The following is a 23484-nucleotide window of genomic DNA, read 5'->3' on the forward strand; positions in this document are numbered from 1 at the left end:
TACATCCCTCAATTTTTTTTACTTAAAATCGTTTTTCTAGTGCCAAAAGTTTCCAATTCATGAATTTTTCAGATGCGATGTTTTTTGAAAATTATTTGACATCGGATTTCCATACAAGCACTGTTATTTCAGCCGTGTTTACCTACTCGTCAAAATGGCGTTGAAAACCGTGATAAGGCTCATTTCTTCTATTTCATCTATTCCTTCCTCTGCTGCAACTTCAGCTAATTTCTTTTTTTGCACGCTATAGCTTAGTGTTATGATAAAGATCTCTACACAATTCACGCCAGGAGGCTTTGTCGTGGAGTAGCGTTTGTTCGCTTCTTTGGTTTTTATCTACTAGTAACTCACTGCAGCTAGTCACATAATTTGTTTAATTCTAAGCTTCTTGAATTCCTCGACATTCCTCATACAGGAAATGTAGCCAGCCCCAGCATCTTTTCTTTTTGAATTTGCAGGACATTGTAAGCTTTCCCCTGTGGTTTACTTAATTAACGGAAAGTTGAAATTCCTTTTTACTTTTCAGTTTCAATACGAAGAAAAACACGATTTAAACACGATAAAAAATATCAAATATGGCACTAGCATCTTTTTATGAGGGTAAAGCAATCTATTCCTTATTGATGATCCCAAAACATAACTTATATTTACGTAAAAATCCGAAATACTTTCTCACCTAAACTCACTGCAAGTACACACGGCGGCTGACATCTTGAAAACCGTGCGAGTCCTGGGCTCCAATACTGAAATAAAACCTTGCAGCCCCGGTTTTCTCGAAAGTCCCGGTAACTTACAGGATCCGATAAGTATATTTTTAAATGTTTTTTTCGCCGATTACACAATGATCACAGACATGGTACCTCGCCAATGTTTTCATAGAATTATAAGATTTTAAAATTTAGTATTCAAAGCTAACAAAAAGAAACATTAATCACCAAAATTACTTATCGGGCGCGGGCCCGTTTCTCGAAAGTCCCGGTAACTAACCGGGCTTTGGTGAAAAATGTCACTTAACAGAAGTCAATTTTTTGTTAGCTTTGAATACCAAATTTCAAAATCTTATAATTCTATAAACACATTGGCCAAGCACCATGTCTGTAATCACAGTGTAATCGGCGAAAAAAAAAAAAAAACATTTAAAGGGCCCGGTAAGTTACGGGAATTTCGAGAAACGGGCCCCAGGTCGGCCCCCAAGCGGGATTCCTGCAACTAACTTCTTTGTATTACTTTGCAATTGATTTTATTCTTTTGAGAACACCCCGTTTATGTTTTCTTCATCAGCCAAACAAATTACGTATTTAGAACTTCACCACAGGTAAATCAGCCGCACGCCCTTTTAGGATATCACCTAAAATACATAGGATGTGAATAGATAGTACACGACCTTCATATTTTAAAATAAAATAAGCGATAGGAATAATACCCCAGAAAACACTGCAAACATATATATGGTTTCCACCTTGATGCATTGCAGGGCAGAAAACTAACTGAAATGTATGTTGTCGGCCTTTTCCAGCCTGTTTTCTCACCAGAGGAGGGGGATTAAACAGGGTCCAAGGTCCATTTCCACGCTATGCTGTTGTCATGGAGAGCTATTTTTCTGCCCCAATCTGCACATTTGTTACTGATGGTTATTTTTTTAATGCAGTAAAAGTTTTTTGCTGAATTTATGGTAGAAATGCAGGTGGTTAACAACTTAGATTTTGTGATTTCCACCAAAATGCACTGCTTGAGCTTCAATGTTTAAAAATTTTCTGGAGAAACCCACACCATACTTCTTCTCTTGAACACTGGCTAATCACTTTCAAAGCACAACGTCAATTATTCCATCTTTATTTTCAATGTAAGTCTTTCTATAATGTTATGTTCTATTTGGATAAAGAAGCTGTAGTGCTGCGTCGATGGGGAGAGGAAACGAATGTTTAGTTTTATCAACAGGAATGATAAAGGAATTTGGCCACCGTAAAGAGATTCGCTCTGAAGAAGGGATAACACTTGAAACCTCAGCACTCAAATCTTTTTTACGTTGGCCCAAATACTTTAGCAACTTTGCTGATAAACCCAAACATCATGTTCAAACATTTGCGTTGATAAATACAACAAGTACCGTACAATGTTCTTTCTTGTAATTTAAAAGCTCAAAAAGTGAAATAAAAGGCTTCTCTATGGACACCAGTTTCGTTTGTCCCGACGGAAAGCTCATATATCTTCTCTAAAATAAACCCGCTTAATACGGACTCCAGTTAAGGTGGTCCATATGGCTAAAATGCGTCCAAAAAGGAGTTTTTTTGTAACATCTCATTGACTTCTTATAAATTGTTAACTAGACATCTTTCAGTTACTTTTTACCGTAGAATCTGAATTTGGACTCGAAAGTTTCAATTTTTGATCAGAAAGGTGTGAAAATTGTCACCTTTAAATGTCACTCAAATTAGCATTTATTTTGTTTTCTTAGTTGCTTTTCTCTGAAAACGAACACATAATTTATTATTGCTTACTAGTGTTCAACAACTCTTCACATCTTCTAAGAAATTATTTGATTTATTAACCATTATGCTAGAATCATGAGTGATTGATAATTGCACAGTAAAAATAAATTATTATAATCATTATTATGAAAACTCTGCCTAACACAGATCTTTAATTTTAGTGGTGTATTAGAAACAGAAACAAAGTTTTAAAAATGGTTTGAGTGCAAATTGTAAAACCAAGTAATAACTTAAGGGACTTTTTCTACCGTGCAGCACATGGCACTGACTGTCATAAATATTAATTTCCTTTTTCATTAAAATCTACGCAGGCCTCATGAAGGCCAGGGGTGACCAAGACCCAGTCCTTTTGGTCTCATATAAGCCCTCACAGGGTCCTTGATGCCATTCCTTTCTGTTCCCAGTCCAGTTCCAGGAGTCCAGCCCATGACCCGCAACATCTGATTTCCAATATTTGATGGTGGTATTGGATCGGCATCCCTACCTACTGTTGCTGTGGAAACAAAATAGCGGTCACTCCTTGGAAATATAATTGTGTATCAATACATTCAGTAGTGTGTGTCATTTCTGTTATTTTACCCTGGGTTACAGAGAAACCACAGACTGTGAGTCATCATTTACTTATTAAAATAAACTTATTTATCATTCAGAGACATAAAACCTTTTATTTGGCTCAAAGCAAACATGCACAATCAGTTTATCTGAAATAGTGTTTTGTTGGTTTTTGTCTGCTACTCATCACATAAGAAAATGAAGGGTAAACAGATGTAATGCTCAGAGATGGAATTACTTGATATTCTTCTTCACCTCAGAGATGTGCTGAAAATTAAACTAGCCAGCTGTGAAAAGATTTTTTAAATTACTTTACTCATGTGCACTGTAAGGTTTATCACACAACTCATCAACGTAATTTATCTTAATTCACTGGTTTCTTAGGTGTTACCATTGCCAATGCTATTATGGTAACCTGACCTACTTGTAATCACTATACCAGCTGACTACAAGAAAAGTGGAGAAGGTCATGACTGGTCCTACATTCAACACAAACAGGATTCTGGGAGGCTTTCCATTTGGCCAAATCTTCCACTCTGAAGTTTCAATGAATTTAGTCGCCGGATGGAACAGTATTTTCCAGGTAAACACAACCAACTTGAAAACAAACCCTTTCCATTTGCGGGTTTTCTATGTAAACTGAAATAACACAAATCACTCAACAAACATCAGAGTAACTGGACCCAAGTAGAAAGGAATTTTCCAGGTGTTCCAATTTTCCAGAATGTTAGGACAATCTTGCAAGGCATTCCCAAAATTCCAAAATTGTATTCTGGAAAATTTTTGTTCCATTTGAATCAATACCTGGAATTTCCAGAATTTTTGGTTGAATGGAAAGCACCCCTGTTAACCTACCATACGGTTACATTTTCATTCACTTTCTTCTTTTCTTTATCAAAAGTATCATGTACATGTACACATGCCCCTTTGTGGTAACACCATACTTACAATGTGAATTGTCCAGTGGAGGTGGCATTTTTCTGGGTCGCTTTGATTCTGCTCCTGGTCTGTTATGGTGTCTTGGTGGTGACGAGCGACTTAACAAACAAAATTAAAAAACATGCACACATGGGTAGCCGTACATTTATAAGAACGTTATCAATTTTATTTTAGTACAATCAACATCAAATTTCTCTTGAATTTATTGTTATTTTATGAAGCAGGCGTGCAGGTGTACAGAATGAAGTTTGAGAATTGTTAACTAGGTCATATTTCCTTTGTGTGGCTTGGTATTCAACCTCTTAATTCTCACACAAAAATCAATACTTTTGCGAAGAGGAGGAGGAGGAGGAGAAAGGTAATGAAGTTAAACAAAATAAGCAAACAGGCAAATTTTCAGTCAATAAGGGGAGCTGTTCTTAACAAGAATTTCACATTGTCACAGATATCACTCTAGATTGTATGAATCTGTAATCATGTTTCTGTATTTGTCTGGGGTTTGGTGTGTGGGTGTGTTTGGGGGGAGGGAGGGGTGGGGGGTGGAGGAACCCAACCTCCCAAACCTCAACTCTACACACAGCTAGCCACCCAGAGTAGTTTACCTTGTCTTACGTAGTAAAACTCTTCCCCTGTGGATAGGATCAGCCTGACACTGAAGCGAGTATAACGAGGCCCATTGGTACACCTGTGTAAACAACAGGGAAGCATGGATCAATTTCTTTAGGTTAGAGATCCCTCACAGAAACCACGCAAAAATGCATCTTATCCCATTAGACAACACATAACAGACAGAGTGTGGTAGCCTCTACTTCTAAACCTTTTTAACTCTTTGAGGATTTGAGATTGACCTTTCAAAATAATTATGCAGGAAAAGCTGAGTGCATTTATAAAATCACACAAACTGAATTATTTCCTTGCACTGGTTAATATTTATTGATACTGGGGGAGGGGAAAGGGGATAATTTTTTAATCAAAATTTGTCATTTGGCTGTGACTTCATTCTCACCTCATGACATTTTTAAACTACACGTCTACCCTGTGGGAGTTTTAGAGCTCAGCAACCCATCAGTGTTGATCATTGCATGGCTACTCAATACTCAGGCCCGGCATCCGCATGTATCCAGATATTTTTGAAAACTGAGATTTTTTTCTCCATTTTAGCCTTCCGTTGACATGCAAATGGCGTCTTCAGCCATCAAAAAGGAAGGTTTTTTAAATGATCCCCGGCGGAGTGGAGTTAATTGAAAATGTCGGCTTATCATTTTTGTGTGGACGGACAAAAAACAATTTGAATATGCTATGTGCGGACGCGTATTTTTTTGAAAACAGAGAAACAAGTCTTCGTTTTCAAAAATATCTGGATACGTGTGGACGGGGCCTCAATATACTGTATATATGTAATTCATTTGGTGAACTGTTACCGATTGCTAAAGTAACAATCACCAGATAGTTTGTAAATCAGTACCTGTGCTCTTTCCATCTTGTTGGATGGATGTATAGACAATCTGGATTTAGAAAAGAGAATACATGTAAAAAATATGATTAACATTGATAAAAGTTTTATGGGGGTTGGATGGTCCAACAAAATTATTTGAGATCATTATAATGCAGTGAAATGTACTGTAGTTGTCAGTAAAAAAAGTCCATTATCTGATTGCTTTATAGATTGTACCACCAGGCATTTTACATGTTCTCTTTATTTTTCCTTGCCCCTGGGGTGCTCAGAAAAATATTATGCACCTCGTAAACTATCTATGCATGTTATGTGTAAAACCATCAAATATAAAATAAGGTGAGAGTGATGTATTATTCAGCCAGTGACACAGTCATACTCAGAAAAAAAAATCAGAATTCTCTAAACAGGAATTGAACCTAAAGGCAACTCTGTAAAACTCAACTGCCACTTTAATTTGTTCTTTTGAAAACAACAGAGCAAGCAATACCCGCTAAAATAAAATAATACTTTTTTTAGAGATATGTACAGTGTAGATGAAAACTCTAATTAAACTGAGAGAATGGCATTCCAACTGGTCATGGATAATTTTTACTTCATTAACATTGCTCTTGGTGCAAGAAATTATGTAAGTACTCACTCTGTCCATTTGTCATTCTGCAGAAATACTGCAATGTTTCTGTCAATATCACCCATGGTAAGATCCTGTAGAAAAAATGAAAAATGGACTAAAATTTATCATTCTTTAAGCCTTCATGATAAATGGTTACTTGAGTCATTAGCATATGCTATGTAATAATTCACTTTTATGGCTGATTAATATAAAGTTCTTTTACCTGACCATGCATGTTTTTACTTTTCTTCAACCTTGCTTGAAGACCTGGAGCAACAGGAAATTTATGGTTAAGGTGTCATGTGCTGGTAAAGGAAAAGTTGGACTTGAGTTGCAAGGGCCGACCTGGCCACTGCTTAACTTTCGCTCCCACAACATGAAGCAACCAGGAGCATCATTATATAATTTATTATTATGCCCTGCATGGGTTGCTAGTCCGTTACTGAGGATACACACCAGGCCCCAGTTGTTCAAACAGTGGTTAACTTTATCCAGCGGATATAATGTATTGGTTGGAGTACATTTTATCCGCTGGGTAACGATTTATCCACTGGGCAGAGTGATCTGCTCCTTGAATACCTGGGGCCGGGATAAAGTAGCTGCATGTAAGAGTATCACTACCACCCCCCCCCCCCCCCCCCCCGATAGGATACCAGTCCAATACAGAATGCCTAGCAGATGTTAGTCTATCACAGGAAAGTCAACACAAGGAGTATTACTACTCGCTGGATGGGATACTTGTCCATCATTGCTTCGGCAATCGTTTGCAAGTATACATTTACACACCTGTGCAAAGACAGACATGATCAGTAAAGATCAGTCTTGAACCAATAGACATTTAGATTGTAAATCTGATCGCAAAAGGCTAATTAAAACGGCACACTGATCATAAAAATTATCAGTTACAACAAGTGCTTGTGCAATCTCCCAAGCCAGAGGCTCATGATAAAGTGCTTGACAATAAATTATAATGTAGATTGAATTCAAATTTGGAAATGTTGTTTTTTGAGGAGAGGGGAAAACCAGACTACTCAGAGAAAAACCTCTTGAAACAAGGACAAGAACAAACAACAAACTCAACCCACTTATGATACCAAGTCCGGAAATCAAACCTGGGCCACACTGGATAAGTGGTGAGTCTGCTCTCACAACTGTACCATCCCTTCTACACAGTCAAATACTAATATTGATTATGCATTCTCATGTACATTGTACAACCACCCAAAAAGTGCCTACATATACCTGAACCGCTTTTCCCTTCAAAGCCAGATACAAACGGCCTTCTGTATTGATCCATAACACCATTGACAATGTTTTGAAATTTGTCTTCTTCTATGTCACCGGCTGTTCTCTTGTCCCACCACGGGTTTACCCTCACATCACATTCAAAAGAACTTTCTTCATTTTCATCATCCCCAAGACGACCCTCGTCATTTGTGAAAAATTCCTCTAGATCACTCTCATCTGAAGAAGACAGGTCTGCTTTAAGACCATCTGGGCCTGCTATCATCATTTTTTCATCGGAATCTTCATGTAACCAGGAAGATGATTCAGGTACATTATGGTCTCCTGGTGTGTAATTCATGGAGACATGGTGTAATCTTGAAGGCAACTTATAGAAATGGTTTGTGGGAGTATTAGTCTCCATTGGCTCCCCACATCCACTGCTCAAACCGTTTTCGATATCAGCTAAACTCCCTTCCTCATCCCTTCGACTGAGGCTATTATGAACCTCGCTTCCGGTGGCAGACTTGCCGCAGACTTTGCGTTTCCGTGTCCTACTGAGTGATTTCAAAGTAAGCGGCGAATCGCGATCATTCAACGCTCGTTTAAGCTTCCTCTTTCGCTTCTTCCTACGCTTCGTTAATCCAACTAACGGCTCACTAACAGAATCGCTTTCTGCCTTTTCCCTCTCCGGCAACGGATAAGGGTCCAGATTTTCGCGGGCACTAATTCGCAACAAACGTTTGGTGAACGACATTTCATCGTCAGGATCAGAGTCGCTTTGACATTTTATATTTTCAATGTAATCCATCAAGGCTTCTTCCACGGAATCATCGCTTTCTGCACTAGCCTTAGGACGTTCCCGCAGCGGAGGGTAGTCCGATCGGCGCTTTCTTCCTCGTCTTTTTCTCGACTGTGTTCTGCGTATCGGAGTTCCCGAAGGCGACTCCCTCGTCCCGATCGTTGTGTCGGAATGAGCAGAGGGCGGATCATTCGTTCGATCTAAAGCGCTGCTTAGGTCAGCTACAAGCTCTTCCATTATTTTCTGAGCAAAGATTGTCGGTTTTCTGACATATCAAGAGGAGATCTGTATGCTTCGCGTAGAAAATCTGTCGTCATTACCAGCTGTGTCCGCCATGTTTGAAATGCTGACATCGTTCGTTAGTACCCAGGCTGACTCTCAGGTTTCATATCAGCTGTAATTTGCTATTCAAAATGGCGGATTACATTGCATTACAATCACATCAGTTCTGTTCAGCTGGTTTGTTTTGAGGTTGCCACGGAAATCTGCTTAGATATGGAAATTACGTAAATGGTTTCTACTTCACTATGCGAATCACGAGGATAGAAGGACATTTAAAGAAAAACTTGCTTATTGAAAGACTGTTATTTTTTGAGGAAGACACACTCCAGCTAGCGCTCCCTGCAGTATTAAATGGGTATCAGGATACAATATCATACGGTAAAGGTAAATATCCCAGTAGATCTCGTTCTTGCATCTGTATATGAAGCTTTTGCTAATATATATATTTGTATACGAACTCAAGCTTATACAGGGCTTAACACTTTCGACGATTTCAATAGGCACGTCAATGGAAGCTAGTCGATCTTCTATAATCAATGAACAAATATCGGAAATGTTTAAGAATCTGATAAAAATCGAAGATCTAAGGCACTAATATAAGTGCTTGTTAGAGATTTCCACACGGTCCCACGTATTAGTTATTTATGTACCACTGTCATACTACTCTTCCAAAAACGGCGAGCGTGTCGAGTTCTAGCTGCGAAACGTGTACAAAGAATTAAGCTTACTTAATATTGGGGTTTGGTCGATTTTATCGATTTCAATTGAAAAAGTATTGAAAGGTCAAAGGCCATTGTTAGAGATCCTGCAGTGGCCGTGATGCAGGTTGATGATTCCTTAGTAGGTTTGGAAACTTCAAGATTAATTTTGCACTGTAATCAGAAACAGTCAGAAGCTACGTACCATGAGGCGAGATTTCTTTCCTAGAGGGCATAATTATTCGCAGATCAAATCAGTGACGTACCACCTCAGCAGGCATAGGTGTATTTTATTTGCATTCTTATGTATCTGCCTGTCATCTCCTTTGCTTATCATTGCAAATGTAATGAATTGGACATGACACGTTCAATGACATGACATGTTTAGTGACATGCCCAATGACACGGGCACAAAATAGTTCTTGATCTGCAAACTCGACTATTCAATTCTGGATTGAATAGTTTTTAATGATAAAGCTAGTTTACTTTTTCAGGTTCTTATGTAACATTTATTGGCTTAATGCTTTACGACTCGAACTTTTCACTTCCACTGGTTATAAAAAGTTGATTGTGCTAGAACTCTTTCTCAGTGGTTTTTATAAGAAACCATGAAATTTAAATTGTCTTTAGCATTTAAATTGTGCATAAATAATATTATTGATAGATTAACAATCCTATTAAAAAATCATAACATTTTGACTACTTATTACTCAATCCTAGTAGGACGAACAAGGATGAATGATAATATGTCTTCCATTCATACTGTAATGATAACCCTGTCCTGAGTGCATCATTGTTAACCCTCATTTTTCAGTAGAGAAATACATATTATTCTGTTCCCTTGTGGCACAGTACATCTGTACCAATCTCTTGTGTATCTTGATCATTGAAATCCATGTCATATCTGTCAGGAATTTGTTTTTGCTTAAAATCCCAGTTGATCCATGTATAACTAGGAAAGGTCAGGAAAAGTCAAGTATGTGGCATGGATAGCTTCCTTGACTTTACAAGTGTACCAGTAAGAGTCGTCATTCATTCCAAAGAAGGTAGTGGCCATTCTCTTGGCTGGGCATGTTCAGTGGAGGTTTCTGCTTATAACCATGAAATTATGGCAATAATTTGTGACATCTATTGTAAAAGATGTGTCTTTTGCATGAAATTTAATATGAAATTATATAGGAAGAGATCATCATGTAGGGAAATTGTGTTTGGTTTTTAAGAAACTTCTCTCAGCTGATGCTGGAAGAAATAAGTGGGGACCAGTGGGGAGATTTTTCATTTGCTGTAGATAATGTGTAGATCTCTGGTGACTAAATACTTATAAAGTATTATGGACCTATACTGTAGCTAAATTTCCAGCAATGTAACAATGTTTAATGTTTCAACAAGTTTGATATCAAAGCAATTTTTCTTGCCTTATATTTTCTTTGTTCAGGTACAGAGTTATGATGTCTGAGAACTGGACCTGATGAGCCTGTAACCCAGGCAACATATTGTTAAAAGAAGACGGATTAGTTTATTGTCAGCCTAAGCAAGATTCGTGTATGTTTTAACTTGGTTCTGAAATGGGTTGCGCTCCATCATCTGGAAACTTTCAAGTGAATGACAATGAAACCCGTCTTTTGCAAGAAATAGATCGCTTAAGAACTGATCACCAATCACAGCAACAAGAAATCGGTAGACTACGTAAAGAAAATGAGAAACTGCGTCAAGGACAACTGAATGGTGGATATCAAAGCACATCAGATGGAATTGATGCAGGGATATATGAAGATGATGGGAATCATGGCTTACTTGTGAAAGAGATTGAGAAACTGAAGCTAGAGCAACGAGAAAAGGACAGGGAAATTTATGAATTGAGGCAAAATAATGAAGAGTTGAATGTTCAATTGTTGCAGAGTCCACAGACTGCTCAGGTACAGTACATGGAGAAAATTGTTATTATTTGTAATGTTTCATTGGATTTTTGTGCTTGAAATCTAATCTGAATTGGCTAACAAATCATTTCCTTTGTACAGAATTGGAGTATGTACAGCTAGTCTACATAAAGCATTAATTTCTAATGTGGTATATTAATAATTATTGAGGTACCTTCATGTACATGTACAGTACATAATTATACTGGCAATTGGACAAGGAGCCATTAGGGAAATGATCATTTGCATTCCAGAAGATACTCATACCCCATTGAAATTGCTTTTAATATTTATTGGGTTTAATTAGATAGGGTCTCCCATCCCTTTGGAAATTCCAATTTGGATTCACACTGCTCTAAAAACTTTGGCTTTGGACAATAAATATTTTCATGATAACAACACGAATTGATCGAGCAAATAAAAACAATTCTGTCATTTATTAACACTTTAAAATGGGGTGTGTGAATTTAATAGCGTAACGTTGTTCCAGCCTGTTGTTTAGTGGTTGTAATGTACTGTAAAATGTATTGTATTTGCTTGTTGCGTTGTCGAAATAAAGTAAAATAAAAACAAAAAACACTTTAGAGAGGATACTTATAAATATGTTATTAGTATGTCTCTGTTATTTTGGTTTTGCAATAATTTTTACGTCTGCTTTGTTAGGTGGTGCGTGGTACAGTATGAAACTTGAGTATCTATATATAACTTGTAATTTAATATTGTTTTTGTAGCCTTTTGCAACTCCACCTGAAAAAACCAGGAACTTACCAAGAGTTGGAGATCCAGTGAGTTGAAAGTGGTTATTAATTGAAATAGTTATATGGTAATAATAATAAATTATGGTAGTCTTTATTGGGGATATACCAACGTCATGAAGTGGTTACCGTTTACAGTTTTCAAAACAGAACAGCTTGACTATATTCTATACAACACAAACATGCATGTATCTTCAAGACATTACATTAGCAAACACAAACTACAAGTAGTTCTCTCATGAAAACAAGGAAATATGAAGGAAAACAATTTTAATTATTTAATATGTGTCATCCAGAAAAATTTATATCCATTCATGTATCCCTGACCTTTCAAAAAAAGAGCTTTTGGTTTGGAAGGTCTCCACCTCTCTAGAAACTCCAATTTTGATTAGCTTGCCTACTTTCCCTTGAAAAGTGTGGCTTTTGAAACCTTGAACCTCCTTGGAATTTCCAATGACCTCCCAATGTGACGAGATTTTGACGTTATTCTTTGTGGAAATGCATATATTTTGTAGGTTAAAATGAATCCCAGGTTAAAATGATTTCAAACTAAGTTGATTTGTATTTTCCTTTGTCCCAGATGTAAATACAAAATCCTTAAACAAAGGAAAATACAAATCAACCTAATTTGAAATCAGTTTGACCTGAATTCATTTTGACCTACAACACATATTATTGGTTAAAATATTCTGGTCTCTTGTTACATGTTGGCCTCTCTATACCAGGGACACCCAATCCTTACTGATAGATAGATAGATAGATAGATAGATAGATAGATAGATAGATAGATAGATAGATAGATAGATAGATAGATAGATAGATAGATAGATAGATAGATAGATAGATAGATAGATAGATAGATAGATAGATAGATAGATAGATAGATAGATAGATAGATAGATAGATAGATAGATAGATAGATAGATAGATAGATAGATAGATAGATAGATAGATAGATAGATAGATAGATAGATAGATAGATAGATAGATAGATAGATAGATAGATAGATAGATAGATAGATAGATAGATAGATAGATAGATAGATAGATAGATAGATAGATAGATAGATAGATAGATAGATAGATAGATAGATAGATAGATAGATAGATAGATAGATAGATAGATAGATAGATAGATAGATAGATAGATAGATAGATAGATAGATAGATAGATAGATAGATAGATAGATAGATAGATAGATAGATAGATAGATAGATAGATAGATAGATAGATAGATAGATAGATAGATAGATAGATAGATAGATAGATAGATAGATAGATACTTTATTATAACCACCATTGCAGCCATAAGCTGATAAGTTCAAATTATAGAGGTCACAAACAGACCCTATTTTTATTATTTGGATTCATGTGAATTCTAGTTCATGGATGCCTACACATACAGTAGTTGTTGTATATACATGGCTATTTAACTGGTAAATATGAGACTCACTTTGGCCATTCCATAGCATTTAACTTTGTAATTTTACCAATTCAGTGACCCTATCACTTGCACCTTACCTTTTTTTAAGTACCAGAAGGACACATTCTGAGTTGACATTTAACTTGATTTTTTAGGTCCTGGCCATGTGGGAGATGAGTAAATGGCAGTATTTTACAGCCACTATCGTCTCTTTTGACTCCGATAATCTTAAGTACACCATCAACTGGGATGATCAGGATCCATCTGGCCGAATTGTAGATTATTATAACCTTGCTCTCGACCGAGTACCGGAGCCCGATGAGGTCGCAATAGAATCCATTGTCCTGTTTCCTCAGGGGAAGTACAAAGGACAGGAGGGTGTACGACTGGGTGGACAGCGATATCACCAGGTGAGTTACACTTTAAATAGTGCTACTGTTATTAGTGTAATATCACTGTATTTGGTCATAAATAATATTATTAGGGTGGGTGAACAAATCATAAGAAAAAGTCTGAGTAATGACAACAATTAATAATTGTATTTCATCCAGTCTTTTAATTAATGGAGAACTAACAACAGGTGCATTATTTATAATTGATTATAGCAGCTTAATATTTTGCTTTAGAGTTTGGCTTGATATTGTTTTGGTTTTCTCAAACTTGACTCTTTATAATTTAATATATAATTATTTGTTTGTGGTTTGTTCTTGCAGTTTGATCTAGTGTAATATTATTGATTGGTCACAGAACAGTAACATTCCAGTCTACACTGTAAATGTTCATGGTTTTTGCAGTTATACAAGTTGTAAAATGCATGCATGTATATGCTGCTGTACATGTTATGGGATATTAATTAAAATGCTTCAGTCTCAAGGTTGTTACCTTACAGGAGTGCAGTAGCCTGGGTCACCCAAGAAAATGCTCTGGGCACCTAAAGTTTTTGCAGCAGCACCTAACACTTCACATGTTGAGCTGACCTAACTAATTCTTGGCTTTTGGCCTTGTAGGGTCCTTGAAATTTTTCTAAGGCAACAACCTTGAGTGACTCTTTACCCTTTAACTCCTAATAGCAAAGGAAAATTTTCCTATATTATCCCATACTTTTCTTTTTAAAAGTCGTGGGGAGAAATTATTAAAATATCAAGAAAATTCACCTTCAATGGTCATGTCCTTAATTCTCATGACCTCAGGGATTGAATGAGCATTGATATTACAAGGAGAAATTTGATGCTGATCACTGTTTGCCCTTGTTCTGCATTTTAGGGACGAGTGACCCATGTTTATGATGGCCCTGGAGGTGAAAAGCTTTATGATGGTGTGCATACTAAGGGGGAGGTGGATGGCAAATGGGTCACATACAAAGATTATAATCCAAAGTTCCGTGGACTGAGACTTTCACAATTCCGCATCTCTCCCAATGTGTTGGACGTCCTGTCTGCTCAGAATCCGCAGCCTGTGCGTGGCCCGCAGTACAGTACAATCAGACCTTGCGACATATTTATTTCTTACACTAAGGTTTGTCATATATAATTTTCTGTGTTAATAAAAATAATAATGTGCAGTTTCAGAAAAAAAACCATACTCCCCCACGGAAGGTTTTTTGTTTTGCACCCCCCACCCCCCCAGGAAATTCCAGTTTAGCTTTATACTTTGCTTCTACAATTTTGACTTTTAAGACCCCCCCCCCCCCTCCCCTAGGAATTTCCAAAATTAATATGACCTTCCATAGGGTGAGTGTTGATTTTTTCTGGAAGTGCACAATATTTAAAAATATTTTAAAAAATTATTGTCTACAGCGCTAGCAATCATGTGTATATTGATAATGATTCAAATATATTTAATTACACAGGCTTTTCAAAACCCTTTAGAAAGGGTAAAATGTTTTAATTTCTTTGTTTAATTTTTCTTTTCTCATTATTTTCTAACATTTTTAAAAACCCTTGTTTGAAGAAGATTTCAGTCGAATGCTTTCAAACATTAATGGTTTCTGATAAAACAAAAAATTTTGGTCCATTTAAATTTGTGCAAATTGATTAATATGTTTCCTCTAATGGCACAATTTTTTTTTTAAAAAAAGGTTATTCAAAACAAATAAATTGATTATTTGTACTTGGCAAAAAATAACATTTGATTGTTCTTTAATTGATAGGTCAACAGTCCTTCTGCTATCAGAAATCAGGAGGTTCATCCCTCTCAAGCTCCACCCAGTTATGATGAGGCAGTGCTATCCAGTATTTGTGACCCACGTGACATCAGATATCAACTGGAAAGTTGTGGAGTGACAGTTAACAGAGATAAACTAGGAAATGAATCACTCATTCAAACTGTTGAACAAATTAACACGGCTAAGGTGTTTGTGGCTTGTCTCAGTGATGAATATGTCAAGTAAGTTTGTAGCACGTCCAGTATGTCAATGATCATTCAATCCTTTTGGTGTAAAGCAAGCAGAGCTAGAGATTGCAAAGCAGGGTTGTGGTTTGCTCTCCTTCTTGTGCCTCAAATTCACCATAAATTATGCTCCCTCCTCCCCCCACCCCCCACCCCCCCCCCCCCACGTACACCATGTTCTTATGCTACAGTACGTATGCAGACTACCAATAAATATTAGAAAATGACTGTAACATAATTTATATGTACATATGGTTCCGTGAGGTTAGTTTGTTTTATCTGCAGCAAATTTATCTGTCACGTCAACATCCGTCCATCTGTTTGCCGTCATATTTGTCTGACATGTTTACTCATGATATTTCACTAAGCGATTGTGGATTACGTTCCTTCGGGATGAACAATGAGCTCCCCAAAAATAGAACTAACTATTTTAAAATAGTTTTGCATTTATGGGTGCAAAAGTTTGGAACAATCTTTCAATTTCTCTTAAGAAGAAAAATCACTAGATAGGTTTAAGAGTGAACTGAAGTTTTTTTTCACTATCGGTATCAACAAATCATCCAAATAGTTCGTAATTTCTTGACCAGTCTAAAAAAAGTCAATATGCAGATTTTATGTAAACCAAATCTCTTGTATTATAATTTGATAAAATGCCATGTTGAAATAAAGCTATCTATCTACACTGTGTCTATCAATCTTATTCACCCAATCAACCTCACACCCACATCTGTCTGTCTGTCTGTCCATCTGTCTAGCTGTCTCACCTGTTTGTTTTTAAATTAATTAATTTAATTATGAACTTCATTTATTATCTAAAGTACATTGAAGATAATGCACTCATTTTGTGTGAGAAGTTAATTTTGTGTTTTTGAATTGTATTTTTGAGCTGCATATTATTGTTGTAACACTATATTAATAATATATATTTTGCGCTTATGTAATAGTAAGAGTGGAGAGTACAAATAAAAAAAATGAAAATGAAAATGAGAAGTTAAGAAAAGAAGTAGATGAAGGTACAAAAAAAAAATAATAATAATTATAATAATAGAAAATAAACTTTATTGGAAGATAAATAGTTAAGAAGTTACAGCTCCCAGGTTAACTGATTTATTGTAAGTATTACAAAGTCATTGTACATAAGCTAATTAAATGGAAAACTGATACTTATTTAAGCTGAACTACAGAAAAGAGTAAATAATATTATTATATTTAAACATAACACTCTTTTACCATTAAAATGCTTAACTCTGCTTCATTGTACAGGGATGAAATTTGCCGACAGGAGTTCCAGTATGCAAAGAAGACAGTAAAAAAACCAGTTATTCCTGTTGTTGTTGGCAGTGGGTCATTTGATTGGATGATGACTGTTGTGGGGCTGCTTATTGCCGGTGAAATCTACATTCACTTCAGTAACAAAGATGTGCAGGATGCTAAAATGTCAGAGTTGCTAAAAGCTGTTCAGAAGAGTGTTCCTCAAGTTCAGGTTCCTGATCAGATGGGAAGTGCTCAAAGTATGTTTGAACCATTACTGTAGTACAATACAGTAACACTCAAAGCTTTCATTCATCCTGCAGTGTTAAATGTTTAATATCCTTAGTACTTTATTAAATGATTAAATCGGGGGCATGTGCATCCACAAATTCTTTTTTCTTGTGGATAACTGCTCAGAAGGGGTCGCTCAGTCCTTAGAATTTAGGATTGAGTTGTGAAGAAAAATTAACATTAAACTTATTTTCAAGATTTATTAAGAAAAAAGTAACCCCTTTTGCTTTCAGATGAGTAACTTTACATTGTGTTTAAAGTGCAAAAAAGGGCCAGCTTGTATTTCTGGATATTAACCAACAGCAGCTCAGAAATCCCAGGAATAAGATTCAGTTTCCTACAATTTTCTGCAAATACATTAATTTTAAGCTAAAGAGTTTGAATGAATACATGTAGATCAAACTGTATAACCCTACACATCATTTTTACCATTAAAAGGACATAAAACTATCTGGTAATTATACAGGAGAAAACGTTTACAGGATTCTGTATATTTTCTTGTTGGGTGCCCTAAGGTCAACATCCTGCGAGAATTATTGTAAGTTATGTTAGGGTTTTTTCTTTTTACTTTTTAGTGTGTGCTTAATATTTGTCTTCATTTCAGTGGGCATGTATTTTATACCCACAAATTAATGTCCTTGAAAATATTTTACACCAGTATTACATGTATTTTCATAGATTTACAGAGTTCAGAGGTCACACCAGAAGAAGCTAATAAACCCTTGGAACCTGCAGATGTGTTTGTCAGTTATTGTTGGTTGAATTCAGAAAAGGCACATAAATCTAAGCATGTAAGAACAGACAATTTTTGCAGTTGTATTTTTATCATGTTCTTCAATTTCTGTTTTATGTACTCTTTTTCAGTCACTAAGCTAGTGGCCCAAAGGAGGCCTATGGCAAGTGGCAAGTTGACAGTTGCAAGTGTAAAATTTCTGTGTTATTGTTGACTAGGTAAAGGATTTTGTTGGCTCTCCTTTTGCTGATCCCAGAAAAGTGCACGCAGGTCTGTCTCAGGGCGGCAAATTCTCATTGTGGATTGACACAGAGCGACTAAAGACAACCAATCAGAATGATGAATCCTTGGGCATGGTAAGGGTGTTTAGGGTTTATATGAGTTAATAGGGGGCACTCTATGGGACATGTCATGAATTGAGTCTAGTATGTTGTTTTGGACAAAATGGAATAGTAATACTGTGTGTGATAAACTAAAACGGCTTGGAGGTCAGTTTTTTTAATAAGCGCCCTTCCATAGTAGGAAACACAGACAAATACTTCAAAACTTAGTCATGCGATGAAAGCATCAGTCAGTGATTAAAGTTTCCTTAAAACTAAGGATGTAAAATATGAACCCCTCTGTGAAGTTCCTTCTCTTGTAAGCCTTCCTCTATTATGTTCCCCTCTCTTTTAAGTGCCCCTACTAATAAGCCCTTCCCTGGAATAAAACCTGTTGTACTGATTTGATTGTGGTATGTTGTCTGCAGTTCGCTCAGATTGCTGAAGGACTTGGTAAAGCTAAAGTAATACTGGCCTGTGTTAGTAAGCAGTATGCCAACAGCGAGAACTGCAGAATGGAAATCCAGTTTGCTATCAAGGTAAATGCAAAAACCCGCTCCTTTGTAGCCTGTGTGGTAAGCGTTTCAGTGGAGTTTTTACACCTTTTTTCGCTTTTAGACCATGCAGATATTGGGACATTTCCCCCTCCATTTTTTCTCTCTCGTCCTAATTCCCTCGTGTTCAAACAGCAAAAAAAAGAACAAAACCCCAATGAAACGCTTGCTACACAAGCTATCTCCTTTCTTAAGTAATAAAACTGCCTTAAGTTAGTTTATGGCAAAGTAGATGAATGGAGATTTAAGCTTCACTAAAAATGCAGGAATCAAAGACAAAGAAAAGACAGAGAAACAAACAAATAAATAAAAAACTGACGGTAGTTAAGATTTAAATATTTGTAGATTTAAATTAGGTAGTTTTAAAACAAAGTGTTATATTTTTATATCGGGAGGCTCCACCCCAAGGTCCAAACCCCTACCCTTTTATGAACCATTTTTGAGAGAAACGGTAAGCCTTTCATATACCTTCCATAAAAAATGGTACCTCTTTCACATACACATTAGAAACACTGCACCCCTTTTCTAAACCCTTGGAATTAACTTTTAGAAAGGCCCTTTGAAATACCTAAATGTCAGTTTTTCTTAGCCTTTTCTATACTTCAGCTCATAAAATCCATACCCTATTATATTATCCAGCCTGAAAAGGTACCCCTTTGGGCGGAGCCTCTCCATGGAGTCCATTTTAGACAGTACCTTCCCGCCAGAATGAGATATCCTCGAGTTTGTATGACTATCAAATCTACAAAAAAAAAACATACAAAAAAATCTGTAGTCTTCTGTAATATAGTTTACGTTTCTCTCTTATTTCCTTTATTTTATTAGAATACGTCTGGTTCTTAATCCTTTCTTGTATACCCTAGCATTTGGTAATGTATTGATTTTATTTCTTGCTGTGCACTCTCCCCTTGATATTTAGCACCTTTCAGGCTGTGTAGATGATGTAAATAATTAAGAAACACAATAACAAAGCTAGAACTGAAGTATAAAGATCAAAAGTGTCATTCAAAATTTTGATTTTACATGGTGTATTTCCAGTCTCTGAAGAAACCAGTGGTGCCAGTGATCGTGGGAGCAGACAGTGAATGGCAGAGTACAGTGGTGGGATTGTTAGTTGCCGGCCAAGAAAATACACCAATAAATTTACAGAACATCACCTCTGAGGAGGAATTGCAACAAAAAGTACTAGAAATTCAGTAAGTAATTCTAAGTTTCTCTCAACAGCAGTACGAAAAGGAAAGAGCTACACAGTAGCTGTCATTTGTATGGTCACACTTCAGGATTTCATTCACAGACTCAAAAGATAGAACCAACTTGTTCAGCATAATAAACAGCACCGTAGGAACGTATTGCTCAGTAGCTTTCATTATAATGGTCACACTATAGGATTTCATCCACAGACTCAAAGTTATAACCAACTTGTACAGCACAATAAACAGCCCCGCTGGAAAGTATTGCTCAGTACTAGCTTTCATCTGAATGTTTATACTCCAACGCGCTAACAGTGACACCACTGTGCACTCGTAGTGATTTTATTGCACATGAAATCGCGCTCTTACCTACATTATCACAGGCTATTTAGGGGATCTATCTCGGTAACAAGGTTTACTCTTGTTATTCCAGGAATACCATATGTCCTTTGCTTGGTATCGAGGCAGGTTCCAGAAGTTACCGTGCACCAGTAATCGGCGATCACGTGATCTCCCATCACCAGAAATGGGCTTTCTTTGGGGCAACTATCGCCAGCTTTGACCGCGAGACCATGTCGTATACAGTGGACTGGGACGACGGGGATCCCACAGGGAAAGTGCAGTTATATAAGGTATGGAAAAGTTATGGGTAATGTCTATAAACGCAGAAACGCGTCATTTTCATTTTTATTGCTCAAACTTGAAGTAGCTATTTGCCTTCAGCTATCAAACTAACAGATCAATTAATCAATCGGATCGATCAATATACTTAGTTTACCTTGAATGTGTCAAATTTCGCTTATTTAAGCCTGTTAATCAGTCAGTATCTGCCAGCCAGATAGCCAGCCAGCCAGTCAGTCAGTCAGTCAGTCAATCAATCAGAGAGTCTGTCTGCCAGCTAGCTAGCCACCCAGTCAGTCAGTCATTCAGCCAGCCAGTCAGCCACCCAGTTACCCAGCCAGTCAGTCAGTCTATCTGCTAGCCAGCCAGTCAGTCAGTCAGTCAGTCAGTCATTCAGCCAGCCAGTCAGCCACCCAGCCAGTCAGTCAGTCTGTCTGCCAGCCAGCTAGCCAGCCCGCCAGTCAGTCAGTCAGTCAGCCAGCCAGCCAGTCAAACAGTAAGTCAGTCAATCAGTCAGTCAGTCAGTCAGTCAGTCAGTCAGCCAGCCAGTCAAACAGTAAGTCAGTCAGTCAGTCAGTCTGCCAGCCAGCTAGCCAGTCAGTCAGTCAGTCAGCCAGCCAGCTAGCCTGCTTGCAGACGCTTCCTATTTCCTTTGTTGCGCTGTTCCCTTTTCCAACTGCAACAAAGGACACAGGAGACGTCTGCACGCAGGCTACCAGCCAACCAGCCACCAGTCAGTCAGTAACCTGTCGTCTGTTTTCTTTTTAATCTCAGGACCTTGCTCTCGATGAGATTCCCACTGTAGATCAGGTTGGTGTGGACTCCATCGTGTTCTTCCCTCAGGGAAGTTATGGCGCCACAGAAGGAAATAACACGGGTGGGATGAGGTTTCACCAAGGAGTCGTCACTCGAGTCTGGAAGGTTTGTTAATTTTTTGCGCACATTCCTAATCTTCAAGCAGAATGGTTCTTCCAACTATACAGTTTTTCGTGATGCCTGGTACTGTATCGTAGTGTTCTTTAACGAGGGTTGTAAACAAGGCAAATGTTTTCCTACCCCATTTAAGGTCAAGTAATACGGAAATTTCCGTGTAGCTTGTCGGGCAAGAAATGTTGTGTTCCAAGTTGAAAATGTGTTGCGCGTAGAGGAAGTAAAGAGATAACTCTAGGGGGTGAGAAACTGGCCTGCCAATGAACGAAACGAGATGGCGACCAACAAACTATGATCAGTTTTTAGTATCAAAATGGACTGAGTTGGACTTTCAAACCCTAATGTACACCTCGACCTTTCGACCTAAAACCTTAAACCTTAGATCCCAACGGCTAAAAAGGTTCAAAGCATGTTTTATACAATGACCCCCCATGTGAGAGACAACGAAAAGGTAATGAAGAAAGTAGTTTTCTTGGTTTATGTCGAAACGTCTGAGAAAAGTTTTAACGTGTCGATACCCGTTCCGGTCAACTCCCTTTATTGCGGACACCATCAGGACCGGGAGTTTGTGTCCTTAATAGCAAGAGTCCGTAATAGCGGGAATTTATTTCAGTGAAACGCCTGCAATTTATTTTTGCCGGGAATGTAGCTGTTATCGGGGTGTCCGTAATAGCGAGGTGTCCGCAAGGCGAGAGTTGACTGTATATTGTTCACTACTCAAACAGGGGGTCGTAAACCTGTGGCTAAACAGATGGTGGTAAGCCTGTGCCACAGCTTATCTAACATGTGTGTTATTTCGTACCAGGACCCCTCGGGTGTGACTCGATATGATGGGCATCACAGTAAAGGAGTAGAAGATGACAAATGGATCACATACAAAGGATATCAATACGAGTTTAGTGGCATACCGCTGGAAAACCTCAGGATCGCACCTAACGCTATGGATGCCCTCATGGCTTGCCAACAAGCCTTTAGTTGACACTTTTCACTGCAATGCTCACCGGTTTGGTTGGCGCATAAATTTGCTTCTAACTACAAAAACCTCTTAGTGCCTATCTAGTCACAGTGTCCTTTTCTGATTGGCAAAACCGACAGAATGAGTGACCTTTCAGCCAACAACCAGAAAAGAATGGCCTTTATTTCTCGGGCGTGGTATAATTAACAATTATTCCACGAGCGCGCGTTGGATATCAGACGCGCCGAGTTGGCTATAATCATCTCATATCCAACAAGCGTGAGTGGAATAATTGTTTTAGTAAAAACAATCAAGAAATATTGCTAGATTTTGCTGATTTCACAATTTAATCGTCTCTATTTCTTCGGGCATGGTATAATGGCTCATATACCATGGCCGCAAAGCCAATCAAATCATTTGAATTGCATTATACAATGATCCAGTTTTTAATAATAATAATGGCTGATATACCATGACCGCTAAGCTAATCTAAACTCTGGAATTGCATTATTCAATGATCACGTTTTAAAATAATAGTTGGTATTCTACTTGGTAAAACGATGAACATAGGACGCTAAATGTATTTATATTTCACGTATACCCAAACATGCATCTGCTATTTTGCGTCTAGCAGTGTTTTACACGCGAGCAAATATTTTTAAGGCTTACACTCGTACTCATAGAAAAGAATGAATTAATGAAGCAAGTTTTGTCCGTCTGTAAATTCAATATTAATTCCTTCGCCATGTAAATGTTAGTGTTTCGCGTCCTTCCCACAAAGCCCTACGTCCCTGTTCTCCCACCCCCTCCCCCCCTTCCCCGTCGCCTCTCCCCAGGAGATGTGTTGGCGCGAGACTACTAGCCTAGTTCTATTTCCATATTTGTTGGTTTACAATTTCCTGCAGGAGATCCCCTCGAATAACCGTGTTATTAAAATTGGAATATTTAATAAATTACTCGACACCCACAACAAAACCCTGAACTGATTCACACCTCATTTGTCACTATGTACGTAGTGTCCCCATCCAACACGTTTTTAGTCAATTGTATTCTCATATGTGCTTGCATTTTTATGGTTGGTTTTTCTTTTTTAGTACAATTGAT

At 37.5% G+C, this 23484-nt stretch overlaps 2 protein-coding genes across 3 annotated transcripts; one reads left to right on the plus strand and one right to left on the minus strand.

The window, feature by feature from the left end:
• Positions 1–1816: 1816 nt before the first annotated feature.
• On the minus strand, positions 1817–8436 carry LOC146481630 (G patch domain-containing protein 2-like). Of its 2 annotated transcripts, XR_014864260.1 has the most exons (8): positions 7289–8436; positions 6270–6313; positions 6074–6138; positions 5446–5485; positions 4583–4665; positions 3990–4078; positions 2478–2982; positions 1817–2261 (listed from the first exon to the last, which is right to left on the minus strand). XR_014864260.1 is itself a non-coding variant. In XM_085107675.1 (7 exons), the coding sequence occupies exons 1-7, from the start codon at positions 8307–8309 to the stop codon at positions 2804–2806; spliced, it is 1521 nt and encodes a 506-aa protein (XP_084963801.1). In that variant the 5' UTR covers positions 8310–8436; the 3' UTR covers positions 2477–2803. The 2 variants fall into 2 exon arrangements, 1 of the variants encoding a protein (XP_084963801.1); XM_085107675.1 differs by lacking the exon at positions 1817–2261 and having other exon boundaries at positions 2477–2982.
• Positions 8437–8542: 106 nt separating this feature from the next.
• LOC146481631 (uncharacterized) lies at positions 8543–23082 on the plus strand. The gene is made up of 14 exons (XM_085107674.1): positions 8543–8738; positions 10488–10968; positions 11700–11753; positions 13303–13557; positions 14411–14662; positions 15297–15532; positions 16799–17046; positions 17756–17868; positions 18029–18166; positions 18559–18669; positions 19723–19880; positions 20308–20506; positions 21270–21416; positions 22231–23082. The coding sequence occupies exons 2-14, from the start codon at positions 10618–10620 to the stop codon at positions 22402–22404; spliced, it is 2436 nt and encodes an 811-aa protein (XP_084963800.1). The 5' UTR covers positions 8543–8738; positions 10488–10617; the 3' UTR covers positions 22405–23082.
• The last annotated feature ends 402 nt before the right edge of the window (positions 23083–23484 follow it).

Source organism: Pavona decussata, unplaced genomic scaffold (genome assembly GCF_977016875.1).
Source record: "Pavona decussata unplaced genomic scaffold, jaPavDecu1.1 SCAFFOLD_48, whole genome shotgun sequence".
In the NCBI taxonomy this organism is placed as follows: Eukaryota; Metazoa; Cnidaria; class Anthozoa; order Scleractinia; family Agariciidae; genus Pavona; species Pavona decussata.

Bases quoted from the DNA above. Each gene is read 5' to 3' on its own strand.
- LOC146481631 (XM_085107674.1), top strand. From the start codon at position 10,618: ATGGGTTGCGCTCCATCATCTGGAAACTTTCAAGTGAATGACAATGAA. The intron at 19,881-20,307 runs GTAAGTAATTCT...TTGTTATTCCAG, and splicing joins CAAAAAGTACTAGAAATTCA to GAATACCATATGTCCTTTGC. The intron at 21,417-22,230 runs GTTTGTTAATTT...ATTTCGTACCAG, and splicing joins TCGTCACTCGAGTCTGGAAG to GACCCCTCGGGTGTGACTCG.
- LOC146481630 (XM_085107675.1), bottom strand. From the start codon at position 8,309: ATGGAAGAGCTTGTAGCTGACCTAAGCAGCGCTTTAGATCGAACGAAT. The intron at 6,139-6,269 runs GTAAAAGAACTT...TTTTTTCTACAG, and splicing joins GTAAAAACATGCATGGTCAG to GATCTTACCATGGGTGATAT. The intron at 5,486-6,073 runs GTGAGTACTTAC...TTCTAAATCCAG, and splicing joins CAGAATGACAAATGGACAGA to ATTGTCTATACATCCATCCA.